The 11,908-nt window shown below is 47.8% G+C and overlaps 1 protein-coding gene across 1 annotated transcript; it reads right to left on the reverse strand.

Moving 5' to 3' along the window:
- Window positions 1-7,594: 7,594 nt before the first annotated feature.
- On the reverse strand, window positions 7,595-11,501 carry LOC123448939 (probable glucuronosyltransferase Os03g0287800). The gene is made up of 3 exons (XM_045125990.1): window positions 10,700-11,501; window positions 9,168-9,423; window positions 7,595-8,127 (listed from the first exon to the last, which is right to left on the reverse strand). The coding sequence occupies exons 1-3, from the start codon at window positions 11,344-11,346 to the stop codon at window positions 7,966-7,968; spliced, it is 1,065 nt and encodes a 354-aa protein (XP_044981925.1). The 5' UTR covers window positions 11,347-11,501; the 3' UTR covers window positions 7,595-7,965.
- Window positions 11,502-11,908: the final 407 nt, after the last annotated feature.

The raw sequence follows: 11,908 nt of genomic DNA on the forward strand, positions 1-11,908 counted from the left end.
CGGAAACCCTCGTGACGTCCGTGATCTCATCCGGGATTCCGAACAACATTCAGTAACCAACCATATAACTCAAATACGCATAAAACAACGTCGAACCTTAAGTGTGCAGACCCTGCGGGTTCGAGAACTATGTAGACATGACCCGAGAGACTCCTCGGTCAATATCCAATAGCGGGACCTGGATGCCCATATTGGATCCTACATATTCTACGAAGATCTTATCGTTTGAACCTCAGTGCCAAGGATTCATATAATCCCGTATGTCATTCCTTTTGTCCTTCGGTATGTTACTTGCCCGAGATTCGATCGTTAGTATCCGCATACCTATTTCAATCTCGTTTACCGGCAAGTCTCTTTACTCGTTCCAAAATACAAGATCCCGTAACTTACACTAAGTTACATTGCTTGCAAGGCTTGTGTGTGATGTTGTATTACCGAGTGGGCCCCGAGATACCTCTCCGTCACACGGAGTGACAAATCCCAGTCTTGATCCATACTAACTCAACGAACACCTTCGGAGATACCTGTAGAGCATCTTTATAGTCACCCAGTTACGTTGCGACGTTTGATACACACAAAGTATTCCTCCGGTATTAGTGAGTTATATGATCTCATGGTCATAGGAACAAATACTTGACACGCAGAAAACAGTAGCAACAAAATGACACGATCAACATGCTACGTCTATTAGTTTGGGTCTAGTCCATCACGTGATTCTCCTAATGACGTGATCCAGTTATCAAGCAACAACACCTTGTTCATAATCAGAAGACACTGACTATCTTTGATCAACTGGCTAGCCAAGTAGAGGCTTGCTAGGGACAGTGTTTTGTCTATGTATCCACACATGCAAATGAGTCTTCATTCAATACAATTATAGCATGGATAATAAACGATTATCTTGATACATGAATTATAATAATAACTATATTTATTATTGCCTCTAGGGCATAATTCCAACATGACGGTCATGATTCTGCCTGGCAGTATCACCACAACAACATTGGGACTGGTGCCCTCTACCCAAACAAACAAGCTTTGAAGGATGCCATCATTGATTGGGCAATGTCCACTCAAAGGGTTTTTGTAGCTGAAGTTTCAAGTCCGAAAAACTTGACAATGGTATGCAGAAATCAGGGTTGTCCCGCAAGGGTGCATGGCTATCTCCCTAAGTGTGACACAAGCTGGGTCATAAGTGACATAGTTAGTCATGCTTGTGTTATTCCATGTATCCCTCAAGATCATCCTAACCTTACTTCCACGGTGATTTCTCGCTTGCTTTACAACGAGATAGTGGAGAGCAAGGCGATGGAAGTGAAGGCTATCCAGACAAAAGTCTTCGTGAGGTTTAGGTAAAACATATCATATATCAAACCCTGGCCCCTATGAACAAACTCCATGGCAGGACATTCAGAGCCGTTGGTGCATGCGCCATCTAGGGGCAAATTTCTTCTCGCAATTCAAAAATAAGAACCTCATGAATCTATTCAAGAAACTCTCCAAGCAGAACCAACAATGGAAATATGAGCTGATACGCAACAAACTAAATGTTTGCACACAGAAACATGTTAGGGACAGGAGAGATGCAAGAGATGCTGTTGTCAGGGCACATGTTGAAGCAGTAGCTGCAGAACTAGCAACATGATCTGCTACCGTGGAGGAAGAGGCGGTTGGGCTTTGTGACTTGCCAGGATTTGACCCTCCTGGTACAAGGAGAAGGCTTGCGAGGACGATTAAAACCTTTGATCAATGGATAGAGCATGAGCCGTTGGAGAGGTGGTCTCTGTTGCATGACACATATGGAGCAAGGTACGGTGTCATGACTACCAATCTGGCTGAAACATATAATTTCATCCTCAGAGGAAACAGAGCTTTGCCACTTACAGCAATCGTCGAGGGCATTTTCTATGGCACAGTGAAGTATTTCACGGAAACAAGTCAAAGTGTTGCGTTGCATATCACAAATAATCCGAACACACATTACTATGAAAGGGTTATGAAGTACATGAATGAAAAGATGAAGAAAGCCCGGTCACATAGTGTTGTCGTCATTGGAAATCTAGAGCGAAGGTTCGAGGTCCGCTTAGCTAACAACAAATTCGGATGTGCAAATGAGATGAGAACGCATGAGGTGAAAATTGGAAATGAATCGAGGCCAACATGCGAGTGCACATGCAACAAACTGAAGTTGCTTCACCTACCTTGCCCGCATGTACTTGCTGCTTGCGGGCTGCTAGGCCTTGATGCAATCTCGTGTGTGTCTCCGTATTTTTTGAAAGAGGCGGTCCTCAATACCTGGACAGGTGAGTTGATGGGTTTCCGATCAATGGGTAACTTCAACACTGTTGACCCTACTGAAAGGCGATACATTCCACACCCTGGGAATATGCGTACAAGTAGAGGGAGACGGCAGTGTCGGCGCATCCAGAATGACATGGATGAATCTGAAGCCGGCGGGCGCACCATGCAATGCATTCTACGTAATGAATTTGGGCATAGGGATCCTGATTGTCCCACTTTCGTCACTGCAAGGGGCACTAGGCGTGGACGAGGAAGCCGGGGAAGAAGAGGAGGAAGAGGTAGGGCAAGAGGGGGAGGAAGAGTTTAAGATTTATGTAATGATGGCACTATCTTGTTTTTTGTGAAGCACTATGTTTTAAGTTTGTACTAAGTGTTGGACCATGTTTTAAGTTTGTACTAAGTGTTGCACTATGTTTTAAGTTTGTACTATGTGTTGCACTATGTTCTAAGTTTGTACTAGCACTATGTTTTGTATTGTATATTTACTATATTTCATTAGTATAGCAATGGAGAGGATGTTTCTTTTTAATCCGGACGTTGATAGTAAGCATCGCACGACGCTATTAGGTGAGCAGAAGCTCGTACCACTTGTCACTCGCACATCTAAGGTGGACTGGAGTATACATCCACGTTGGGTTGAAAGGTAAATGTTTTATTTTTATTAAAGATACACTGTAAACTTGAAGCATTTGTACTAAAGATACATTGTAAGTAACATAATTTTTATGTTGGTGGATATGCAGACTCAAATGGGCCGGGCTATTACCTTTCGCACGTCTAGTTGAGGCCACCGAGACATCGAGGCGCCTCAGCATTGACTCTTCTTTGCTCACTTGCTTAGTGGACCGATGGAGGCCTGGGACCCACACGTTCCACTTCCGCTGGGGTGAGATGGCTCCTACTCTGGAAGATGTCTCAATGTTGCTCGGACTGCCTTTGGCAGGAAATGCCATTGGACCGTTGGAGGACCCGCCAGATTAGCAACAATCTTTGTCAGCACATTTCTTGAATATATATGATCGGGCTCCGGGTCTCGCGTCAGAGCCACACAGACCTAAGTATGACTGGTTACAACATTTTAGGGTTAGTTCCTAAGACAGGGTATCCACAAGTACCTTTGAGTGAAATACAGATTACTCGTAGCCTGGAGGCGTACCTTATGTGGCTTCTCGGGAAGGTGATGTTCATAGAGAACCATGTCACCACTTTGAGTGCGCGCTACATCCCCATTGCACTGGAAATCTCGAGCACTGAGACACCGGAACAGATCACACCGAGGAGTTGGGGTTCTGCGGTTTTAGCAGCTACATACCGAGGTATGTGCAACGGTTGCCAGCTTTCCACGACCAAGTCGGCCATTCTTGGTTGCCCTCAGTTATTACAACTGTGGTCCTGGGAGAGGTTCTCTATAGGACGACCAAACATAGATGTCGACCACGGTTTTGATGTGGGCAACATGTTTGATGATCAAAACATCGACATGCCTACTTTTGGTCTGTGTTGGACGCGTCGCAAGGTATGTCTCGTGGTATAATGTTATGCACCTTCTTTGTGTACACTATGGTTGAAACTCACTTATGTCTTGCGCAGAGACGCTATGCTAGCGAACAGAATAAGCGAGCCTACACTGCACTAAATGAGCAGTTTGATATTTACACTGGAGTTATTTGGCAACCGTACACGCAAGCAGCCAGAACTTTGAGATATCCCGGTGGTATTTCTGAGCTATGCACGAGAGATCGGGGTTACTGGATGATGAAATCGAAGATTATCTTCGATGTCTTCGTTGAGGAGATAGCGCAGCAACGGGTTATGAGACAATTCGGTCTTCGGCAGCTGAGGGATCCACCCCGTACAGAGAACATGCTGCAAGGAGTAGTCCACATGTATTATATACTTACCGTATATTACATTTTCTTTCACTGTGATCTATGGTTAAACAACACCATCAATTGCAGGATGACAAGGAAGGGAACCAACAGGACACAGGCTCAGTGGCTAACCAGGCTTCAACAGTACGTTACAAAATGGGATACTACCACTGAACGTCTCTGGCATGAACATGTCGCATTTGATCTCGATGAATACAATGCCTATTTGGATCTGTACATGAGAGGGACACGATTATGCATTGTTCAACACTCCAATACAGATGAGATTCCTGACCCTCATACGTCTGATACATACCCGACCTATGATACTTCTGGCTCCAGGCAGCACGCGGTAATATTTATTACCTTTACCTAATACAACTTCTTGTTACATACTTTGTCTTCCGTACTTATTAATCCTCGTAACAATTTCAGGGTGAGTTGGCATACAGTCTTCATACTGCGGTGATGAACTTTGATCAACAATTGTCCAGTGGACCTCTTCTGGTACCGAGGTCTCAGATTCAGCCATGGGTCAAGCGCTTGGAGCAGAAGATATGAGATGTCTATAAAGCTATCACGTGCACCCGCACTTCAGACGTTGTTCAGAAGCAGCACCACCAGCAGTCGCGTCCCTCCATGCATCGAAATCAGCCGCGTCCACGTCTAGAACAGCAACCGATGCCCCATCCACCCCCTCCTGACAAGGCTGACAGTTCGGCGTGGCATCAGCCACATCGCCTTGCTCCCTCATCGAGCTTCGTGTTTCAGCCAGCTCCACAACATCACAGTCCCACTGCGGATTTCATGTTTCAGCCACATCCAACTGGTATGGCCCCTCCTGCAGGATCCTATGCATATCATGAGGCGTCGACGTTCGGATCCGGGTGCGCGAGTGAACAAGAAGAGCCACCTACGGAGCAAAACATGTGGTTGGACATGTTCTCGACTCCTCCACCATGGCCCACATAGGATACACAGAATGACCAGGGCGGGTCCGATATTCCTCTTCGTAACATTAGCCCCCCCAGGTTTGGATGGAGTACGCCTCCCACACCACCAGAGCGCCAAGGCAGACGTCGTGAGTGACGCAGAGCTCTTGCCCTTCTATCTATCACTGCAGACATGGCTATCTAATTATGTATGAGACATATGTCTATTTTATGTATGAGAGATATTCATATCTATTTCTATGCTCAGTTGGTTCATCGCGGATAAATTGGCGGGAAATGAAATGGCACGAAACTTAGGCGGGAAATGGAGGCGGGAAAAATTGCATGCAAAAAAAAATCATGCACCTATTGACCTAGTCAACACCAATTAGTCCCTATTGGCCTAGCCAAGGCCGACAGGGACTAATTGACCTAGCCAAGGCCGACAGAAACTTATTGGTCTTGGCTAGGCCGACATGAACTTATCTGCCTAGCCAAGGCCGATAGGTTAGGACGACAGGCCTATCGGCCTAGCCAAGGCCGACTGAGACTTATTGGTCTTGGCTAGACCGACAGGATCACATTTTTGTAAATTTTTAAAATAGCACTATATTTTTCAAAAAGAATTAGAAAAAGCAATATTTAAAAAAAATTAGCTTGAAAATATACATTACATTTAGAAAACTGTTCATGTGTTTCAAACAAAAAGACGTTCATCCAGTGTAAAAAGATGTTCACATAGTTTAGAAGAAATGTTTCATATCATACAAAAAACGTTTCGACGTGTATTTGCAAAATATTAAAACGTATATTCATTTATTTTTTTGAAAGAAGCACTTGAAAAAATGTGAATCATGTATTTTAAAATATTAAATATATATAAAAAATGTTTTAGATGTATAAGAAAATGTACAACTTGTATAAAAAAGTACTACCTCCGTCCGGAATTACTTGTCTTAGAAATGAATATTAGTGGATGTATCTAGAACTAAAATACGCCTTGATACATCCATCTTTCGGACAAATATTTCCGGACAGGTCTTAATCATGTCTTTGACAAATGTTTATCATTTTCGAAGTCCATTTTCTGTAACCAGTACACACACGCATAAAAAAATGTCATCATGTTTTCATGCTCTGTGTAGATGAGCTTATGCTGGCTTCTGTTAGTGAGAAATGTCAGTTGAGATTGTGTGTCCGTTTTGCTCAAAACCATCCCATATCCCCATGTGTAAAGCAAGCAACGAAACATGCCATGTGCAGCGTGAAACTATAACCCTCATTAATAACTCATCCGTATTTCTCAAAAAATAAAATGAATTAAGAAATCATCCGTTTGTCAATGGCATGTTTGCACACCATCCAGTTTCCGTGCATGTAAACAGAGCTTCAATTAGTCACACAAGACTGAGATGTTGAGAGTTCAGTTCAGACTGTGCATACGTTGCAGCTGGTCATACATATTCAGACTGCAGATGAACTGAATCCTGTTGCGAAAACTATTTTAAGCAAACAAGACAGGCAAATACTCTAGATAGTAAGTACAATGTGTTGCTGTTTTAAGATGTTCTAATCTTGTTGTACTTATAATACCATTTTAAGATGTTTTGTGTTTATCTTAAGACACAAATATTAATATAATGTAATGCCGTGCACAAATATAAGATGTTCTAATCTTGTTCTGAATCGGATGTATATGGACACATTTTTGTGTGTTTGTTCACTGATTTCAACATGTTATAGTTCATATTGAAATATTCAAAACATTTTTGAAATATTCAATGTGTTGCTGGGAGTAGTTCATTTTGTATCTATGTGCAGTCTCCTTGGCCCTTGTGGGGCGAAAGAAAAAACGTTTCCTTGGGTCCATGCACGACACTGCACATAGCTTAGCCCAGGCGCTGCAGACGATAACCTACCAACAAAGCTCGTACAAATCAGCAACAGCATCAGCAAAAGGGAAAGCCTGAAAAATATGGCCATGGAACAGTTGCAAATTATTGCAGAAAGCCGCAAACCCTACCACAAGACTAGCTACGTTACATAATGGTTGGTGTTCAAACGAGGGACATGCGTCGCTTCAGGGGGCACATGCTGATTCTGATTGCAGGTAGACTGTTGGAAGCTTCCCTTTTCAAAAAGGAGCTGTCTACTCCTCCACTGCATTTTCCTATCCTGAAGAACCGGCTTAACCTAATGGATTCTTGCGCACGATCGGGACGTGCCAACAGCAAGGAAGCTACTCGATCGAGACCCTTGTGTGTCTTAATGAATGGTTCCGGCCGGTGACCACTTAGAGCAGGGTACGTAGTCTAGGTTTGTGTGTTTCTCAAGCATGCTTCTTTGGTAATTAACTTCAGTTGAAGCACACCCTCAAACAAGAAAAATGGCCGGTGTGCGTGGTAATGTTGCAGAGGCAAGGGGTGATCCCCGTTTTGTAAAAAGTAAAAACAACAACAACAACAACAACCGAAGAGCAACAGATGTATCTTCAGCTTGTACCCGCCTTCTATTCATTTTTCATCCTTGAGAGACAGTTCAAGGGGTGTTATGTAATCACCTAAACCCTCTGAAAACAAAAACAAAGGAAAGAAAAGAAACGAAAAGAAAAAGAGAATAAAGTATGCATATATCACAATTTGTTGAAGAAGAAAAAAGGTAACGAAGATGTACAATATGGCGATATTGGGTGGGAGGATACTTGGCGACCCATCCCCTATAACGAAAAACCAAAAAAGTTCTTATGTTTGCAGCTAGTAGGAACACCAACACCTTACTGGTGCGATCCCTGCATGTACAGTATAGGCAGCAGCTTGCTCGGCTCATCGACCCGACGATCTTCTCTTCTACAGCTCTCGCTCCTACCTCCTCCTCTTATTCCCCGGAGTTTGCCCCGAGGAAGACGGAGCCGTCGCCGGCGCCGCGTCGACGCCCCATACCATGATCTCCAGACAATCTGGAGGAATGCCCTTCACCTTGCTATAATCCTCCGCCACCACTTGCTGCACAAACCTCATCGAGTCCTGCGAAAACATGATGACCCAAAACATGTTAGCAGCGCATGGCAAGAAAGTGAAAAACCATCATCATAGGTCGTCTGGCATCACATTATACCACCCCATCCGCCCAATAATATAAGAGCGTTTCACCACCGTCGAAAACGCTCTTATATTATGGGACGGAGAGAGTATCAGTACATTACAAAGATGGAAACATGCTGTAACGACCTCTGATGATTGATCGCAGCAGCAACTAGCGAGAGGGTGTGCTTTAGTGGTTAGATTATTCATGACAGGTGAAACAGTCAGCTGCACACCTAAAAGAAGCCCTGGGTTTCTGAAGAACGGCATTAGCTATTAGCCAGGGTACTACTAGTTCAGTACCTCTGCTGCCGGGTGCTGGTGCTGGTGCTGGCGCTGGCGCTGGCGCTGTCGCTGTCGCTAACCACCAACACGGAGCTCCTACTCACCCACACGGGGCCCCTCCCCACCAAATCATACCACTCGCACCGCACCGGATTAAATTTAAGATAAACCCCACAGCGAGTTCGCATTTGCATTGCATTGCCGTTCCCGGATCCTCTCGGATTCGATCCGTTTTGTCGATTGCTGCAGCTTCGGTGTATCACCGACGCCCGCGCCATTTTTTTTTTCTTTTTTTTGCAGGAGAAGAAACTGGTGCTGACAATTTGCACCGATGTTTATGCGAAATTGAAGGACGCGTGACGAGTTGGATTTGACCGGAAAAGTTAGGACAGATGGGCCACGAGGCGTCGAGGCCTTCTCATCCCGTCCTCCATTCCAACCCCACCTGTACCACATGCACCAACAGAGCTGCCTAGCTAGCAGACAGGGCGAGACGCCGCTTTCATGCCGGAAAATCGCCTCCCCGGCCGCGGCGACATCGCTGTGCCGCGCGAAAGGCCGTATGAATGCTTGCTGTTACTTCCGGGGAATGCATGCATGCATGCATGGCGACGCCGAGGAACGAGGAAGCAAGCAGCTTCGTCTACTGTAGGAGTAGTAGGCAATGAAGGGTGGTTCAGGGTTGATGGTTGACTGACCTGGGACTTGTCGGGCTCGGAGGTCGGGTAGCGGCCCCAGCGCTCGGGGTCCCAGAGCACGGAGCTGTTGAAGGCGAAGCCGTGGACGTCGATCTCCGGCGACGTCGCCGCCGTGCCGCCGCCCGTGCCGGTGGTGCCGTTGCTGAGGTCCCTGGAGAACCAGCCGAGGACCTTGGACGAGCTGCACGCGGGGCCCTGGATCACCACCTTCCGCTCGTTCCGCGACATCCTCGCCACCGGCCACGCACCGAACGTACTGCATGCGTAATTAAAAGCAAATACATTCTCGCGTCAATTAGAGATTTGGATTAGATACTCCTACTACTACTACTCCGTATTTATATTTAGATGGTGGAAACGGCGCGCATGTGGCGGAAAAAGCTTGAAAGTATGGTGAGTAGGGTGTCCGTGTCATGCTGTCGCGACGGCACATTAGCGGCTTGCTAAATATGGCACCAGTGCTGGTGATTAAGCATGCCCATGTCACTTTTTTTTTCTGCTTGACTGTTGCTAGATATGTCAATTTCTGACAGCAGTTTGGAGTTTGGAGCATGCTGAAATGCAGATTAGACATGCCATATATAAGACCTGCACAAACTTAACTTACTAGTACTACCGTGTTGCAGACACTAATGCCACTAATGCAAGGAGGTTGCTAATCAATCTAACACGACGGAAACGGTTCTGCTGTGCTGATACTACGAATATTTCCGAACATAGAAATGATAACAGCAAGAAACCCGTGCCGTGCACGTACGTACAGGCTCGGAAACTTTGTAGGAATAGGATAGAACATGCAAGGCGTCTGTTTCACGCGCCGTGATTGCAAGTGGCAAATTGGACAGTTAGCAGCCGTGCAACGTCCGGCAGGAGCTCATGTTTCCCTGTCAGGCCCCGCGGGGAGGAAGGACACCGCTCACCCGCACCGTTAGTTGAGGGGTGCCAATCATCATCCTACCGACACATTTGGGCGTCTCCTACGCAACGACGCGCACCACCAACAACGCCCCTTGGCGATGCCTGCCATTGGCACGCACCCAGGACGGCACGAGGCCGTTGCGTCGTCGTCGTCGTACTAGTAAAATAACACAAAGCAATGAGCTGCTCGCTCTGCTCCAGCCTGCCTGACTGACTGACTGACTGGAGATCCATCCCAAGTGGTACAGCGAGATATTAGAAACGACCCTTTAATGGGGAGAGTGATTGAGCGAGTGACCTCCTCACATCACATGGCCCGGATAATTGGATCGTCGCCGGCGATTAGATTAAACTGGGAAAGCCCTGGGCAACGCCGGAGGCCGTCCAGGCGGTGCGTGAGCTGTAGCGCTCGGGGCAACCTGACAAAGTTGCTTGCAACTAGCCCTGGGAGTGTGAGTGCTTTGGTTTGGGCGCTTGCTGCGTACTTCGCCGCGTGACCGCCCGCGCGGCATCAACAAAGTTTTTTCTTGTTTTGTTTTCTTCATTCAAGTGAAGCATGTCTTTTCGCTTTGCTTTGCTACTCGAGAGTGGAGAGAGAATGCGAGGGACGGTACCTGATCTGCCGGAGCTGGTCGAAAAAGCGCAGCTCGTACACGTCGCCGAGGCCGGCGAAGTGGACGACGGCGGCGAGGCGGTGCCGCTCGATGTGCTCCAGCGCGGTGTTGCGCTGGTGGTGGCGCTCCTTGCCCGCGGCGGCCTCGGCGGCCGTGAAGTTCTCCTTGTACGTCAGGTGGCGGTAGAGGATCCCCGTGTCGCGCAGCAGCTTGGCCGTCGCCGGCACGTCGGGGGCGGCCTCCACCACCACCCACAGCAGCGGCGGCGGCACCAGCCGCAGGGTGTGCGCCATCCTGGTCAGCATCGCCGCCCGCTCGCCGGCCGCCGTAGGCGTCGACTCCGTCGTCGTCACCACCACCAACAGAGGCTGCGGGGCACCCGGCGCCGGGATCACGCCCCGCGCCAGCAGGCTCCGGTTCACGGCTCCGGAGATGAGGTGCGGCGTCCTCACCATGTGGCTGCTCCCCACCCCGACGGGCGCGACGGACCGCCAGTCGGAGACGGAGGAGGGGGCGAAGCCGGTGAAGAAGCCCATGACGAAGCAGAGGCTGGAATGCAGCAGCGCCTTCTTCCACAGCTGCGAGCCGCCGGGGCTCTTCTTGGGCCTCCCGCCTGCCACGCCGGCGTGCTCCATGGCGGAGCCCATGAAACAGACCACCGACGACGCCTCCCTGCTGGCCGCAGCAGACGATCTCCCTCGCGCTCTCGAGAGCCTCGCGTCGCGTCGTGCCGTGTCGTAGCTAGAAGCTAGCACGGCTGTCTGGTTAGGCAGCGGCGATAGTGTGGCGGAGGCGAATTTGGCAGTGGAGGTGGGTTTAAAAAGGGCGGGAGGTGGCGGGCAACGGAGCGGCACGAGGGGGAGAGCGCCACCAACGCCCCCTTTTCCTTCTCCGGGACGCCGTTATCATGATTAGGTGGCGTGCCGGCAAGTGACGCACTAATGCGCACACTGCCCCAACCACACCAGAGTGTAAAAGGTTTCACCCCGACCGTAAGGTATACATTTCTCAGCGTGGTGTCACATGTTGTGGCATGCCGAATGCCTTCGATGCGGTAACGTAACTCCTCCAAGTAAAATCTGTTGGATTCGTTTCGGTTAGTTCAGCCTCCGTGTATGGTAGGTCTAGAAGATCAAACTACTACTCCCTCCGTTTTGAAATATAAGTCTTTTTAGAGGTTTTACTAGTAAATTACATACAGATGTATAT

The sequence above is a fragment of the Hordeum vulgare genome, chromosome 4H (genome assembly GCF_904849725.1).
Source record: "Hordeum vulgare subsp. vulgare chromosome 4H, MorexV3_pseudomolecules_assembly, whole genome shotgun sequence".
Lineage (NCBI taxonomy): Eukaryota > Viridiplantae > Streptophyta > Magnoliopsida > Poales > Poaceae > Hordeum > Hordeum vulgare.